Below are 16,678 nucleotides of genomic sequence, written 5' to 3'. Positions count from 1 at the left end.
CGCCCTCCCTCTACCGGAGTCGGCGGTGCCCGGTTCCTGCCTCCAGCCCCACCCCGCCCAGGGCAGTCCCGGTCCCTCAGGGTCCAGGGTGGTGAAGCCGCCCCCGCCCCAGTGGGGGCTCTACCGGCCACTTTTTAGGGGTGCTAACCGCACCCATTATTCACCCGCAACTCCCAGAGTAGGGCTTGCGGGGCTGAGGAGGGTGGAAACGGACCGCGCCCCGGCTGGACTTGAGCTGCAGCCTCTAGGTGAGCGAGTGGCTTCTGCCCAGTGCCCTGTGGCTTGGCAGAGGCCTCGCGTTTCTAGTTTTCTCCCATGATAGGCAAAGGGCCATGACGAGCGGGACGAGCCGGCCTGGCAGGGCTCGGGGAGCCACACGAGAGAGCCTGGCCAGTGCCTGCGAGGGCAGAGGCGTGGAGAGGAGACAGGACCTGCCCACGGCAACTTAGAAACTTGGCTCTTTCCGCTCTGCCTTGCCGGCGGGTGGGGGCCCGCTCTCCGGTGGCCGTGTGTCCCTGGGCTGGGCTTGGGCAGTCCGACCCCTCTGATTGTAGTCTCTAGCCCTTGGGCTGCGGAGAAGCTTCGAGTTTAGTATTTCGTAGTATTTCCCCGCCTAGGTAAGCCGCCGAGTGTGTCCTTTTGGGACAGCCACCCTGTAGTAAAATGGAGTCCTTTAGGTCAGTTGTAACCTGGTGTGGCCGGAAGGCCGCCTCTGGCTTTTCTGGCGGGGAGAGAGCCTCTCACCTCGCAGGGCACTCCCTCAGAGGAGCGCTCATTTATCTGGAGGTCCCCCCCAAAAATATTGTCATCCTTTCCCCTCGCTCTGCCTAACCCGGCCCCCCTTTTTCTTCAGCTCTCAGGGCCAGAGCGGAGCAGGAGGATGCTTTCCCGGCCCCGCCATGGAGCTGCGCTGTGGGGGACTGCTGTTCAGTTCTCGATTTGATTCGGGGAACCTCGCCCATGTGGAGAAAGTGGAGTCTGTGTCCAGTGATGGGGAGGGAGTGGCAGGGGGCGCCTTACCCCCGACCAGCAGCTCCGCCTCTTCCCCCGACTATGAGTTCAACGTGTGGACCCGACCAGACTGTGCTGAAACAGAGTATGAGAATGGGAACAGGTGAGAGGAGGAGTGGAGGGTGGAAGGAAGGAAGGAGAGAGGCGGTGTCCCTGTCCCCAGGCCCACGCTCGACAGCCCTTCGACCTGCAGCTCATACCAGCACACTGCCCTCCTCCTCTGCCTGCCCCTCCTTCCTCCCTCTCTCCTCCTCACTACCCTCCCACATGCCCCCTCTCCAGCCCCCTCGATAACCACCGGCCTCTCCTACTCTGGCCTTCAGGTCATGGTTTTACTTCAGTGTCCGGGGAGGATCGCCAGGGAAACTCATCAAGATCAACATTATGAACATGAACAAGCAGAGCAAGCTGTATTCCCAGGGCATGGCCCCCTTTGTGCGCACGCTGCCCACCCGGCCACGCTGGGAACGCATTCGAGACCGGCCTACCTTTGAGGTAAGTTTATCCCGAGGCAGAAAGGAAGACCTGGGTGCTAAAAGCAGAGGCGGGAAAGGAAGAGGAGTTACCCTTGATACTGAGCACTTGGCAGGCAGGACACCGGGTTTGGTACCTGCTTTCCCGGCAGCGCTGGCAGGAGTCCCAGAGAAGCCCCTGCCGCACGGAGCCCCCAGGAAGCTGATGGTCATGTGGAACGTCTCAGAGGGACTTTCTGTGTGTGTGTTGGTAAACGTGATGGGAGGGAAGTTGGTAAATGTGATGAGGGCGTGAGGTCAGTCCCTGGTGACGCCACTAGGGCCTTAGCTCTGACAGCGATGGCATGTTGCCCCTCCCTCTTCCTCTGCTCCTCAGATGACAGAAACGCAGTTTGTGTTGTCCTTTGTTCACCGTTTCGTAGAGGGCCGTGGGGCCACCACCTTCTTCGCCTTCTGCTACCCCTTCTCCTACAGTGACTGCCAGGATTTGCTAAACCAGCTAGACCAGCGCTTTCTGGAGAACCACCCTACCCATAGCAGGTGCCAACCCCATTCGTACTCCTGCCACACAGTCCTGGACCACACAGCACCTCTGCTACCTCTGGGACTTGCCCTAAGACCCTGAAACAGTTCTTTTCTCTGTACAGAATGTGGGATTTGGGGTACCTTTGGCAAATATATTACTATGTGACCTTGCTCTCAGCATACCACCACCTACACTCCACACACCCCCCCCCCCGCCCCCGACCCGTGCAGTTGAAGCCCTTAATACCCCAGCTCCCATCAGTTATCCAGAATTTAGTCAGCACACCTTTTTTTTCTGTCCCAATAGAGGGCAGCTCTTTGTGCAAAATAATCTATCCTAGGGAGCCAACAACTGGGGAAAAAACAAGTTTATCCTGTCCTGTACTCTGCATTCAGGCAATGCAGACCCACCCAAATCCTCAGCCCCCTATAACACTATGAGGGACTGTAAGGTCCCCAAGGCAGGGTGAAGTACCAGATCTACAAATCCTGGGCTCCTGACAAGGCCCACCTCTTGCTAGGACTTTAGGGACTTCTAATGGCTTAATGATTTGTATCCCTACAGCCCTGTGGATACCATCTATTACCACCGGGAGATCCTTTGCTATTCTCTGGATGGACTTCGTGTAGATCTGCTAACGATCAGTTCCTACCATGGGCTTCAAGAAGATCGAGAGCCCCGTCTAGAGCAGCTATTTCCTGATATCAGCACCCCCCGACCATTCCGTTTCACAGGCAAGAGGGTGAGTGGGAACAGTATAAAGACAAGACCCTGGCCATTCCTAGTGCAGGCACTGTTGGTAGCTTACAGTCACGTTATCGCTAGGCATCGTCATCGCAGGCTCAGCCTGCATTCTGAGGCAAGGGCAGCAGCTCCCACTCCACTTACAGACTCGGCCAGCTGGAAATCCAGTGGCTCTTCATTCCTGCCTCATCCCCTTCCCCACAGCCCCACCCTGATACTGGTCCAGTAGAACTATAGTGTAACAACCTAATGGCTGCTCCCTTCTCTGTATCAGATATTCTTCTTGAGCAGTCGGGTGCACCCTGGAGAGACTCCATCTAGCTTTGTCTTCAATGGCTTTTTGGACTTCATCCTTCGACCTGATGATCCCCGGGCCCAAACCCTACGTCGCCTCTTTGTCTTTAAGCTGATCCCCATGTTAAACCCCGATGGTGTGGTCCGGGGCCACTACCGGTAAGAAGCCTCCCTGATCTCTGGGGCGTCTTCCGGTCCCCCATATGCCCTACAGCTCAGTGAGACACTATCATCTACCTCTTCCTGTATTCCCAACCCTCTGGCACCCTGATAAGGGTGAGCCCATCTAATCGTCCAGTGACCTGAGAAGGAAAGGGACCCCATCTCCTAGCACTCTCTGGAAGGAGCAGAGCTAGCACACCTGCAGGTCCACCTGGGAGCTGTCCTCGGGTGTCTGTGCAGGAGTGACAGCAGATTAAGGAGAGCGCCTATCCTCAGTTCTTTCTTTCCTGATGCAACTTCAGCCTCTCCTTTTACAACTCAGTCTCCCGTAGTCTCTTTTCTACTCTAGTGTCTGTCCTGCTGGTCCAGCCCTCTAGACCCTGCTTCAGCCCTTGTTCTCCTACAGCACAGACTCGCGTGGAGTGAATCTGAACCGTCAGTACCTGAAGCCTGATGCAGTCCTGCATCCGGCCATCTACGGGGCTAAAGCTGTGCTTCTCTACCACCATGTGCACTCCCGTCTGAACTCCCAGAGTCCCTCTGCACAACAGTACAGTCCTCGTCTCTGCCCTGATGCCCCCCTTTCTGACCTTGAGAAAGCCAACAATCTCCACATGGAAGCTCACCTTGGGCACTCATGCGATGGGGATAACCCTGAGTCCTGGACAGAGACTGAGCTTGCAGAACAGAAGGCCAGCAGTGTGTGGATTATGCCACCAGGGTCCACTGAGGCTGAGCAGCCAGCCCCCGACACCATCCCCCCCAAAGAGAGTGGTGTTGCTTACTATGTAGACCTGCACGGACATGCTTCCAAAAGGGGCTGCTTCATGTATGGAAACAGCTTCACTGATGAGACCACCCAGGTAGGAATCCGCAGAATGTCATGTGAGTGTGGGAGGGGTTGCAGGCATGCTTGCCATGTCTTCCTTGCCCTCAGGCTTGCTTTCTGTCTCTGAGTTGCCTTTTTCCTCCCCAAACAGGTGGAAAATATGCTTTATCCAAAGCTCATCTCCTTGAACTCAGCCCACTTCGACTTCCAGGGCTGCAATTTCTCAGAGAAGAACATGTATGCCCGAGACCGCAGAGATGGCCAGTCTAAGGAGGGAAGCGGCCGGGTTGCAATCCACAAAGCCTCAGGGATCATCCACAGGTTGGGTGGAAACTGGGATACGGTAGATGAAATAGCTTCCCTAAAGAAAGCAAAACTCGGGGTGTGCAGGGCAGGGGACGGCCCAAGTCTTCTGAAAAGGCAAGCTCACAGTTAACATTATTGGCTTTAGTCTGGGAGTCTATCTTTGTGTATGTGATAGAGTGCCGAGGTCTGTTGCTGGTGACTAGGAATTAGGACTTTCTATTTGTGTCCATTTTTTCCCCAAGTAATTACCTTCTTAGATTACTAGGCTGTCCCCCATAGTTTTGTCCTGATTCTGTCCAGGCAGGACATTGATGAAGGTCTCTGTGTCTTAGCTACACACTTGAATGCAACTACAACACTGGACGCTCAGTAAACAGCATCCCTGCCGCCTGCCATGACAACGGGCGTGCCAGCCCCCCACCCCCGCCGGCTTTCCCCTCCAGATATACTGTGGAGTTGTTTGAGCAGGTATGAATATAGGGATAAGTGGGGGACAAGAGAACCTCAAAGTCTGGGAAGGCCTTCTCTCCTGCTGCCTGACTCTAAGCTCCTCTGATGAGAGTCTCACCACTGGCTCTTTTCCTCAGTTAATAGGAGTAGGCCTCTGACTGTAATAGTGTTGAGAGGATGAATGGGCTCTATTTCTGACCCCACCACCACAGAGAATCCCCTCGCACATCTAAGTCAGATTCTTTGCCTCTGAGCTTGTCTTTCTTATATTGGGTTAGTTCACCCCTGGGCTGAAAGCCCGTGTGCTGTGATCTTGATGATCCCTGGTGTCCTAGGGCACAAGGGGAGTAGGAAGGGCTGTTGGTTATAGAAGAGATCAAAGCGCCTTCTGCTGGGAGAAACCCTTCCTGGTGCAGCCAGAAAGCACACCTGCCCCAACTCATGATGGATGAGGGCCCCAAATGAACAACAGGTTAGGGAGCAGCTCTAAATACACTATCGGTAAACGGCCTGGCACTAAGATTGGAGTCCCCATTGAACAAATCTGAGGTCTAGCCTCCCCTTCCACTGTGCTGTGCACCCCACCCCAACACAGCAGCCTGGTTGGAAGACCAAGACACTGAGCCAAACTGGACTCCCCCACAGGTGGGACGAGCTATGGCCATTGCAGCTCTGGACATGGCAGAATGCAATCCGTGGCCCCGGATTGTGCTGTCCGAGCACAGCAGCCTCACGAACCTCCGGGCCTGGATGCTAAAACACGTGCGTAGCACTCGAGGCCCGAGCAGCACTGTGAACATGGGTGTCAACAAGAAGAGAGGCTCTCGAACTCTACCCAAAACCAACAAGTAAGACCAGCAGGGTGGAAGGGACAAAGAGTATGAGAGTGAAATAGGACTCTAAGCGGGGAATTCCCAGGGGTCTGTGTCCCTTTCCTACTTCTAAGAGGACCACACGGTAAATATTTTCAGGGAAAATTGAGTAACATCAGCTCATTTTTTGAGAATGGATCCTCTTCCTTTTTACCTGGAGCTACACGCTTCCTAGGTATCTGGGAATCAGAGCCCTGCACAAAGTCGAATATAATTGGGGTGGGGGCAGGGCTCAGCTTCCAGTGGCTATAACTGGTTGAGGGGTCCAAAAGCCAGCACCAAGGCAACGGGAGGAATTTACACTCGTTTAAGATGCCCAGGGATGGCCCTTCCAGCTCCTAATGTATTTTCTGCCGGAGCATGTGTGTGAACAAGGGTGCTAGACATTCTGAGATCAGCTGGTATGCCCCAGTCAGACAGCAAAAGAATTCCTCCCTTTTCCCTTTGAATGAGTCCCTATGCGTTTTCACCCAGAGGTGACGTTTTACTGAGCATCGACCCTGGGGAAAGACTTGGGACACAACCTCCCTGGATCATGGTTGACTGGCATCTGCTTCTTTGCAGTGGGTTGCCTGTTTCCTGCTCTGAAAATACCTTGAGCCGTGTGCGAAGTTTTAGCACTGGCACAAGTGCTGGCGGTAGCCTCAGCAGCCAACAAAACTCTCCACAGATGAAGAACTCCCCCAGCTTTCCTTTTCATGGCAGTCGGTCTGCAGGGCTGCCGGGCCTGGGCTCTAGCACCCAAAAGGTCAACCATCGGGTGCTGGGCCCCGTGAGAGGTAAGCTAGTCTGGGAGCCCCTGCAACAGGTGTTTAGTTGTTTGGGGCATTGTTGGGGGAAGTGAGAGCTTGAAGATATACACTTGGACTGGGACCAAGGAAGCAAATCAATAAAATTAGTTCATAGCAGAATTTGCAGCCTCTCCTGTGACCTGGTGTTCCCTGCGGCATGAGCTCCAAGCGGTATTTGTGGCAGAGGCGGTGTGCTGGGTGGCTGTGCCTCAGCACATCGGGAGGCAGGGGAGTTTGTAAGGATGAAACGCCAGCTGAAGCAGGGCCACACAGACATGGAGCCTCCACTTCAAGGACAGTGTCAAGCGGCCTTGTTGGAGGCAGTGTCAGGAATGCCCTCCCAGTCCAAATCGCGGCACTGTGAAATGATGGAGAATCCTATCCAAGGTCCCATGAACTGAAATCATTCCTGGCTTCAGAGCCTATTCAGAAAGTTATCAGAAGGATTCTAACGTGTCCAAAGAAAAATGGCCTGCAGACAGATTCTATTGTAGGCATACCAAGCAGCAGTCTAGCCCCTTCCAGCAGTGGTCACAGTTGCTCAGCTCTGCATCAGTACCCCTAGTTTGGCCTGATGAGACCCTGCCTGATAAGACAAGAGATTCTGGGTCAGAATGTATACCAGAAGCAGCTGGCCTGGAAGGGAAAAGAAGGGGAAAGTACTGCAGAGCCATTTCTCGGAGTGGCCAGGCTGTGGCGGGGAGACTGTTGCAGAGCCACTTCTGGAAGTACACTAAACCGCAGATATATTGTATGTGGCTTCCAGGCTACAGAAGTCTTGCCAGGGTATGGAGGCTTATAAGCTGGAACTAAGCTTTGCTGGTCTCCAAGCCACACTCAACCTTGTTAGCATTTCCCTGCTATTCAGCTTGCATCAAAGCTTTGGTGCAGACCAGAAACATGCACTGGGTCGTTGCTGTGGGCATCTGACTGCCCTAGTTTGAGTAGCCAGAGGAGAGCAATGGTCCTTCCCAACTTTGACCAGTATCATGTTCGATCTCTGACATGCATCATCATTACCTCTGCTTATATTCCAAGTCCCATTCTTTTGAGATTCTATCTTCATTGAAAAGGGCACTTTTGTATACTGTGTCTGAAGGGGAGTATTAAAGTAATAAAATGCCTTATATTTAAATAACTTTAAACAGTGAACAAAACAGTATCACATATATATTTCATTTAACACTCATGAGGTCCGTGTGGAATGGATGGTGTTTCTATTTTTCTGATGAGGAAACTAAGGCTGTTGAAAGGTGACTTATCCAAAATTGCACAGCTGTTTAGTGGCAGTTATTCACACATTTTTTCATGCCCCAGTATACTTGAGTTTCCCATCTTTCTTCTAATTTCTTTTCCTCTTAACTCATAGTTCCTAGGAAGGAGTATCAGCATTATAAATTCTCCTTCCCTTTCTACAAAAGGGACATAGTAAAGAGCCTATTCTAGGTCCTCACTGGAGGATTCTCAGCCATTTCAAACATCCTCCCTGACCCCTCCCATGCAGAGTGCGGGACAAGAACTGGGTTTCTCAGTCAGTACAAAGTAATTTTTAGTTGGCTCATTTAAAACTTAATAGGGACACAGGACAGTAAACACAACATAAAAGCATACACACATTATAAACATGCAGAGAACTTGGGGAGCCACTGTCATAGGTAAACAAGGTAATTAGCCAAAGAATGTTTAGTTGAGAAGTGGTTTTGAAGAATGAGTGTTGGTATATGGTTTGACAGAAACATTCCAGAGATGAGAATGATGGCCAGACCAGGGCTGCTGCGTAGGGAGGACAAAGAGCAAGTGTACTGGCTGGCTCCAAGGGCCAGACCTTTCACCATGGGCGTCAGATGAAGAGAGGTGGGAGGAAGAAGAATGTCTTGAAAACAAAGATGTGTTCATGAGACATAGGTGCTGCTTCTGAAAATGGTGGGAATAAAAGACTTAGGTTAAGAGAGCTGTCTGAACTGTGTATATCGGCAGGGCAGGGGACATGGGTCCCTAGAGTGGGTTATGCATGAGAAGACTAGCGCCTGTACCAGGTCTAGAGAATTAGAAACAGTGGTAGGCCTCAGTGATGGTGGAGAGAGCTTCAGGGCTATAAGCTAAAGAAAAAGATCATGGTGGCAGACATTGTTGGAAGAAAAGGTGATGAGTTTATATGGAGATGCCCTGCAAGCAGAAGAAGGACCAAACTGTAGAAAAGGTGACATCAGGGTCGGGTCTAGGAGTCATCCACATACAGGCACAGGTAAAACCAAGTGAGACACTATGTCCCCCCAGGTGAATGAGCTTAGCAGCAGAGAGAACTGGTTTGCATAAAGAGACATCCCAGGGACTTGAGTAAATATTTGTAAGAACTACGAAACTATGTCTACAGTCAAGGGGTCAAGAAGAGGGTTGTTGCTAATACCAAACCAGGATACTATGAGCAGCTGAAAGGTCAGATTCCAGGAATCCTGCCTCCTATGTTCTCTTGGGCATTCACTGGTGCTGCAGTGTTTGCTGCTTCGTCTCCTAAAGTCCCTGATGTGACTCGAGGATGGTAGACTGGCCCTGGCTTGGGACAGGGACCTGTGATGCAGACACACTTGGTTCCGAAACAGGAAGAAGAACATGACCTGTATCTGAGATCTAACTATAAAGCAGCTATACTTTCCAAACCCCAATAATGGGATTGTGATCTGACAGATTTTCTTTCACTTATGTAGTTATTTATAAGAAAATTTCCTCCAATGTATAAAAATTATATCACACTTAACTATACATTTAACTGGTGACTCTCCCTTATTGGCTAGAACAAAACATGAGATTGGGCTATCCAGGAAATTTCAGAAAAGATCCAGGCAACCCAGTCAGAAGCTTAAGGTAGAGGTTCAGGGAACTGGTCTGACAGATTGTCTTCAGGGATGACATTTTAGAAGGCTAACAAGTAACCAGCTTGGGCTGCACAGGAGTGTTCCGGGGGCAGGAGGCCAGAAGAGCCTTCACTCCCAACGCCCTTGACCATAGTGCCAGGATCTTCTGCACCTCCTTCCCCCCCGGCTGCCAAAGAGGCCATGAGCACCAAGGCCTTCCCAGACCAGGCTCAGCTCCTGCAGAAGAGGCAGGAGAGGCCATGGGGAATAGCTAATACAATGGTGGAGTGAGGAAAGTCAAAAGTCTACAAGATGCTGGTGTAAAAGCAGATGCAACAGAGGCCAAAGGAAGGCCAGGGAGAGGGCAGAGAGGCAAACCAGCTTCTGTTGGTTACATACTGACAAAAACGGCAAGGACAGGGAGGCCAGTGAGGTGCCCAGGCCACAGAACAGAAGAAGGCACTTGCTCTCAGGGTCAGGCCAGGGTCTCCTTACATGTGCGCCCCAGATGCCTCACTCGCTTCATATTGGTCCTGGCCCTGAATTCAAGCAAGTCTCAATAACTGAAACACGCCCTGGCCCTCCAGACAATCCAGCGGGGCACTGGGGTAAAGGACAAGGGACTTACTCTTTTTACATCTTCAGCTCTTGTCCTCCACCATTGCCCTCATTCCTCCCAGCTCTGATGCTTAACCTGAGGTTACGAGAACCCTTTCCTGGCCTCTGATGCCATGGCTCAGCTGACAGGCAGCTTTGGTAGAGAAGCTAAAGTCTAATAGTGAGGGGAGGTTCCTTTGTGAAGTGAGTCAAAGGACACAGGAAGAATGCCTTTAGCACTATCACCACCTTTACCTTTTCTACTGCAAACAAAAGTTTCATGTTAAAACTTACTTGATGGCAGGAAATGTCTCATAACATATCTATTTATCCCTATCACCCAAGCACCTACCTGGCACTTATTAAATGATCAACAAATATATTGCTGAACAAAAACTTGGGAGCTGTAGAATAGCCATCCTAATTCATACACCGGTGAGGTCAGTCTGGCTCCTCCTCTCAGACCTCTGCCCCAGGACTATCCTGCCACTGCCAAAATGGAACCTATAACAGATGACCATAAAACATCATCTCACAACCTCTAGAAGCAGAGCTGATCGCATATCACTCTTGCACTCAGCCTTAAGCTGCCATTTCTATAATACCTCAGAACCAAGAAATAATAGAATTGGGGCTCTTCCCTTTCATTCTTGTCTCCATGGGGACTGAGAAGGCCAGAAGCCAAACATGAGAAACTGCTGTGGGCTCACTTTGCCAGACTTACAGCAGGGCTGGCTGGATCTTAAGAGTCTTTGATGAGTTGAAATGCTGTCTAAATGCCTTACACTTTCCAGATCAGCCTTCTACCCTCAACCAGACCTTGTCGTCTTCTCCTTAGGCACAGGATTCCTGAGTGCATCCTTAGTATCTTTCCCATGATCCCTACATTTCACACTGACTTTTTTTTTACATCGTTTGGCTGTTTTGCTTCATACCTCCTTGACTATCGTGCAGTTCCTTACTAGAACCTACAAACGTCCCAAAGGCTTTCGCTCACTCTTGCTTGTTTTCTCTCATCCTTTCTTGGGGTAGGTGAGGCTTCACCCCTTAATATATTTTCAACATGCATCTGTATATGGAGATTTCTCAGACCATCTAGAAACCTGCTGTTTCCCCCTCTATCAAGTTCGTTATTTCTGCCTACTGTGCACTGTCCCTTGGAAATCATAGTGACATCCCTGTTTTAACCAAAAATTACCCAGGTCTGGGCTCTACAGCATCTCTGTGGTGGGTAATGTTGCAGGTTAACTGACTGGCATTGAGTCTCTGACTTCTTTTGTCTTTTGACTTCTTTTGGCATTGCTGTACCAACTCTTCCTAGCCCCCTAAGTTCTGGTTGTTTCTGACTCTTGGCGCAGTCTTAGCCTCTACTTGGTACCCAGCATACATAGTATTAGAGAAGGTCCCTACCCACAAGGAACTCAAGTTCTAATTAGAATATTGGCAAACATTATTGAGTACTTAGTATGTGCCAGATACTATTTTAAGTCCTTTATATGTACTAACTTATTTAATTAGGGAGAAACCATAAATAATTACTAGCCACGTGAATAAAAGACAATGAAGAGAACAATTCTACCATTAATGGTCACGGAGGCCTCACAGAGGTGACATTTGAGATGGGACTCGTAAGATATCCAGGGTTTCCCTAGGCAACAGACATTTTAGAGGAACTGCACAGCTAGGAGCCCCAGGGGTTGTAGCAGAGGGTGTGAAGGATCAAGTCAAGTCAGCATCCTTCTGAGGAGGAGTAGACCTGAATCAGTGGGCAGGGCTTTGAATGCTGTATACAAAGGTTTAGACTCTGTCCTTTAAAAGACCTTCAGTATCTCCCCCTTCTCTGAGCCCAAACGATTTTTGATCAGATCTGTGTTTCAGAATAGCAATTTCTGTTATCTGCCTAAAGAACGGATTGTAAAAAGGAAGGAGGGGGCCAGTGGAGAATATTTTTCAAAAGCCTGAATGAGCTAAAGACCTATATCTGGACACTGGCAATAGCAAGGAGAATAAAGAAGAAATTCAAATGAAGGTAAAGGTAGAATTGGTTAAACACAAAATGTGAGGGAAGAGTTGAAAGATGAAACAAGGTTTCTAGCAAAATCTTCCCGAAGATAGGGAGAACAAAAGAAAGGGTGGGAGAAAATGGATTTTGTTTGGGTCATGAAAGACTGCCAGGTAGAAAAACGTTCAGTGGACAGTTAGAACTGCAGCTCAGGAGAAAAGGGCTAGAGGGAGATTTGAGAGTTTAAAATATGCTGAGCAAGAGAGGACCAAGGATAGAATGGTGGGGAACACCACAATTTAAGGGGCAGGAAGATTAGTTGAAGAGCAGTTAGAGGTAAGAGGAGAACCTAGGAAAGCTGTTTAGAAGCCAAGCTCAATAATTCCTTTGCCAAAAGAATGAGCTCGTGGGTAAGTTGGTTAGCCAGAGAAGTGAGGATGAGGGCTGGCTGAGAACTGGACACTGGAATAAGTATCAGAGGACGTTATACTCATCTTAGGTTTCTTCAGACAAGGGACGCTGGTGCGGTAAGTTTGAAAATGGGCATTTTCTGACCAAGGAGAGCCAGTGGAGTGGTGGACTGACAGTGCCTCACTTACTTGCCCTCTCTGCTGTGTCCCTTCCACTCAGAGCCCCGAAGCCAGGACAGGAGACGGCGGCAGCAGCCACTGACCTATCACCTTACTTCAAGCAGCCTGGCCTCATCCCCAACTCCTGCCAGTTCTAGCCTAGCCTCCTCACGCAACATGGGCTCCTGCCTACTGCCCAGCTCACTCAGCATATCAGGTCTGTACGCACTGCCACTGAAACCTAGGTTGGCAGCCTCCTTCCTTCCTTCCCACACAGGGTGGAGAGCAGGCTCCTGAGGAAGTCCTGCAGCCCCGTTGCCCCCGGACCTGGACCTCTTTCTTGACTGATGTGATAGAGGCCTCAGTAGACCAGGGGCATCAATTACCGCCCAGAGGATCCTAAACCCCAAACACCCATGCCCTTGTACAGGAAGCTGAAATTTAATCAATGTCTTTGTATAATAGTAGTTCCCATTTATTGAGCACTTACTATGTGGCAGGCACTGCTCTAAGCTCATTATCTCATTTAATCCTCACTTTTACAGTTGAGGAGCATTATGACTTTTCCTACCTGCTGATTGAAGCTCCCTGACTCCAGGAGCTGGACATTAGACAAAACTGCAGAATGAAAAAAAGGATAGGCCTGCCATCACCACAAATGTGTGACCATATCAAGCACACAAAACCTTGGCCGTCTGCTCTCCTTTTGTTCTATCCCAGCTGCCACAACATTAGTAACAGAAACAGAATTTACGGAGGATGAGGCCCAGAAATCAGGATTTTAAAAAGATTCCCAGGTGATTCTAATGTGCAACCAAGGTTGAGAACCACTGCTCTAAGGTCTATAAATTCAGAGTAATTCAAGCTCTGATTTGCTGCTCCACCCCTTGAACAAGACTAGAGCATGCCAAGCTTCTTAACCAAGGGCAACCACCTCACCACCTCTGCACATGTGCCAATGTCTAGAGACATTTTGGGTTGTTACAAACGGGGAGGGGCAGGAAGAGGAACAACCTCTAATCCAGTGGTTCTCAACCTGTGGGTTGCGACCCCTTTGGCGGTCAAATGACCCTTTCACAGGGGTCGCCCAAGACCATCCTGCGTATCAGATATTTACATGACGATTCATAACAGTAGCAACATTACAGTTATGAAGTAGCAACAAAAATAATTTTATGGTTGGGTCACAACATGAGGAACTGTATTTAAAGGGCCAGAAGGTTGAGAACCACTGCTCTAATGGGTAGAGGCCAGGGATGCTGCTAAATATCCTAGAATGACACAAAGAATTATCCAGCCCAAAATGTCAATAATGCCAATATTGAGAAACTCTAATCTAAAGGAAGTTCCCTCTTCCCCGTGGCCCCTACCCTGATATGTTTCTTTTGTTCTCAGGGAGCAACTGCTCACTCCTGTCCTCAGGGGACAAGCCAGAGGCGGTCATGGTGATTGGGAAAGGTCTACTAGGAACTGGACCTCGGATCCCCTGTGTCAGGACCCGATTACAGGTAACATTTTTGGGTCTTCCTGTCCCCAGCATAACAACTATGGCAGAACCCAACAAGCAACTGTTCATCTGGTAGTAGGAGGGGGAATGCCCAGCACTGCTTTACCTCTCCCCAACCACTTAAGAGAGCTCTTCTGGTGTCTCGAGTGCCTGTCTGTCCAGTGTCCCATCCCCTTCAAGCCAGGTCTCTTGCTTGCTTTCAACCCCATGTCCCTGCTGGATATACCCCGACCTCAGCCTGCTAGCTTTGGCTTTGTCTGCCCCTGCCCTTAGTTTCTCCTCTCTTTCTGCCCAGACCTGCCCGAGGAGAGTTCCCGCCAGGAGGGGTCCCGGATTCCCCAGGTAACACATCTGATTGCTGCTCCTAGGAACAGCTGTGCCACCAACGCCAATTCAGTCCAGACCCCCATGCTAGTTCGCTAAAGTTGGGTATAGGCAGAAGGTGAATGGACGGGTGAAACGTAAGCTGGTCTGGCAGGGGCTGAGGCACAGAAGGCTGAGAAAGATCTACCAATCCTCCAAAAGCTTTCTACACAGTACTTGTCTTTGGTACAAATCTTGGCCATGATATAGCCATGGAGGTTAAATGGTGGATTCTTTTGCCTCCCCTAGTTAAATAAGACTGAGAGTATATAGTTATAGATTGAACCCAAGTTCTCTATTATCCTCTCAGCTAGGGAACGTGCCCAGGAATGAAAGGTCCTAGTACCTGTGTTGACTGCTAAACTACACCCTTACTCATGGGAACTCTAGAAGCACAAATATTCATGGAAGAACCCAGCTTCTTAGCCCACCCCCTGTCCACAGGCTAGGTCCAGGTTGGGCTGGGGCTCACCGCCGACTTGCAGAGGGATAAGAGGCTCTTCGGGCCCCACATCCCCTATCCTCTGGACCAGGGAGAGCAGTGAGCCGGAGCCGGGACCCCGCTCTGCACCAGGGTGAGCACAGATTGTCCCTCACCCCACTTCTCCTTTCTACCCCCTCATTCCCAATTCTGCCACTCAGGATCATTTCCTTCCTGAATCCTTGACCCCCAGAAGACTAAATGTACTTTCATTAGGAATCTAGTACCTGTTTTTCCCCCATAATGGCCTCAGTCTTCACTCCAGTGAATAAGAATACTGTGCCTATCCTTACCCATCCCAGCTCTCACTTCCCAGCCCCTGGCTAACAGACCAGCAAAGGAGCAAACTTTTCACAACCCTGATTCCTCTTTTCTGTTGCAGGCTGCCTCAGGCTGCACCTCCACGGCCCCACTCTGCCCCTGCCATTTCTCCTATTTCCTGTAGTCTACCTGACTCCCAGTCTCGGACTTGTTACAGCGGGGGGCCCTTGGGCCAACCTGAGGTTTGTTTTGTCCCTAAATCTCCCCCATTCACTGTTTCTCCCCGGGTCTGATGCCTTGACCTTCATGCCCAGGATATAGCCACAAGATGGGGAACACTGAGAAATGTGCTAGTCCCCTGCCTCAGCTGCTGATTCCATGTGACAACTATAACTCCTCAGAATGCCATTCACACCGTGCTGAGGCATCACAGAGCATCACCTTGAGACAGAACAAAGCAGGGAATGTGTCACCCCTTCCCTCCCTCCACAGCACAAGATTTTGGGACCACAAAAATATCTATATTTTTATATCGGGGGGAGGGAGTAGAAAAGAAAGCAGCCCTATACTGGGCCCTACTCAGTGGCAGCTTCTTGTTCCATAGGGTTAAGGAAGACTTTGAGGAAATAAAAGTTGTTTGGAAAAATCCAGGTGTAGTTGCTTTATATGCTGTGATGGGTAGAAGGGATGAAGTGAAGTGTGAAGGCCCCTCACACCCTCCATCTTGCCTCAGACTATGTCCTGGAGCCCTAGAAAAGAGGGGAAAGACCTGAGGTAAGGAAAATGCTGTTTTACTCGGAGGAATCCTCCGGGAATCAACTCCCACCCACCCTCTCTCCCCTTTACGTTGGGACCCACACTTAAGCTTGGTCTCCAAACCCGCCCCCGCCCCCTTTCTTCTCTATGACTTGGGTCTACAGCCGCCAACCCCTAACTCACTGTCTCTTGCCCCAGAACATGGAAATAGAATTCTGTATCTTTACAATCCCTCACTCACACAAAAAAACAAAAAAACACCTGCCTAAATAATCTTGGAAAAGTGAGGACTGTTTAAGTGAAGAACTCAAATCCTCATTCGTGGATGGCATCCTCAGTACCCTCATCCCTACCTGGCAGTGCCACCTTGTACCCATACCCCCAACTTGGGCACCTGGGGCCTAGGAAACCCACCCAGGGGACAGCTGAAGGGGGAGGGACACTGCAAGGCACTCTTCCCTGTGCGGACAAGGGGCCCAGTTCTGGCGCTGCGTGCTTGGCCCCACGCTTTCTGGTGGGAAGTTTCGAACCCTGCAGGCCCTGGCACGGCCTCGCCACTCCCGGGCTGGGCGCTACAGCCCCAGACCGTTACCTGGGGCGGAGAAAGCGCCACTTTCATTCCTGCTTCTTGGGATTGTTGACGGCCACGTAGTGATAGAGAACGACAAGCAGGAAGAGCGACACGCCCAGCATGTTGGCGAAGATGGCGAGCTGCACGTCGGTGATCATCCTGCGGAGAAGAGGGCGGGCTGAGCCTGCGGCCGGCACCACTCCCTGCCCAGACCAGGGCCGTCCTCGCCCCCCTGGTCGCCTGCGCGCCTCTCACCTGACC

The 16,678-nt window shown here is 50.6% G+C and overlaps 2 protein-coding genes across 10 annotated transcripts in view; one reads left to right on the top strand and one right to left on the bottom strand.

Moving 5' to 3' along the window:
* The window catches only part of AGBL5 (ATP/GTP binding protein like 5), a 17,500-nt gene extending 1,764 nt beyond the window's left edge, over window positions 1-15,736 (top strand). For 2 of the 9 annotated variants that reach the window (XM_036335106.1, XM_036335104.1), the window contains exons 2-15: window positions 854-1,114; window positions 1,335-1,506; window positions 1,861-2,024; window positions 2,575-2,752; window positions 3,029-3,207; window positions 3,617-4,073; window positions 4,191-4,360; window positions 4,678-4,813; window positions 5,441-5,643; window positions 6,232-6,446; window positions 12,540-12,695; window positions 13,874-13,986; window positions 14,793-14,923; window positions 15,212-15,383. In XM_036335106.1, coding sequence (XP_036190999.1) covers window positions 900-1,114; window positions 1,335-1,506; window positions 1,861-2,024; window positions 2,575-2,752; window positions 3,029-3,207; window positions 3,617-4,073; window positions 4,191-4,360; window positions 4,678-4,813; window positions 5,441-5,643; window positions 6,232-6,446; window positions 12,540-12,695; window positions 13,874-13,986; window positions 14,793-14,923; window positions 15,212-15,383 — 2,661 coding nt within the window. In that variant the 5' untranslated portion in view covers window positions 854-899. Of the gene's footprint in view, window positions 1-37; window positions 249-596; window positions 618-853; window positions 1,115-1,334; window positions 1,507-1,600; window positions 1,725-1,860; window positions 2,025-2,574; window positions 2,753-3,028; window positions 3,208-3,616; window positions 4,074-4,190; window positions 4,361-4,677; window positions 4,814-5,440; window positions 5,644-6,231; window positions 6,447-12,539; window positions 12,696-13,023; window positions 13,276-13,873; window positions 13,988-14,280; window positions 14,328-14,792; window positions 14,924-15,211 lie in introns of those variants that run through there. The other 7 variants (XM_036335105.1, XM_036335107.1, XR_004971907.1 and 4 more) reach the window with 7 other exon arrangements.
* On the bottom strand, window positions 15,604-16,678 carry OST4 (oligosaccharyltransferase complex subunit 4, non-catalytic). Its single transcript, XM_036335113.1, has 3 exons — window positions 16,673-16,678; window positions 16,439-16,576; window positions 15,604-15,839 (listed from the first exon to the last, which is right to left on the bottom strand). The coding sequence occupies exon 2, from the start codon at window positions 16,573-16,575 to the stop codon at window positions 16,462-16,464; it is 114 nt and encodes a 37-aa protein (XP_036191006.1). The 5' UTR covers window position 16,576; window positions 16,673-16,678; the 3' UTR covers window positions 15,604-15,839; window positions 16,439-16,461.

The sequence above is a fragment of the Myotis myotis genome, unplaced genomic scaffold, assembly GCF_014108235.1.
Source record: "Myotis myotis isolate mMyoMyo1 unplaced genomic scaffold, mMyoMyo1.p scaffold_m19_p_14, whole genome shotgun sequence".
NCBI lineage: Eukaryota > Metazoa > Chordata > Mammalia > Chiroptera > Vespertilionidae > Myotis > Myotis myotis.
The sequence above is the reverse complement of the archived record's forward strand: the minus strand, read 5'-3'. Positions and strand labels throughout refer to the sequence as shown.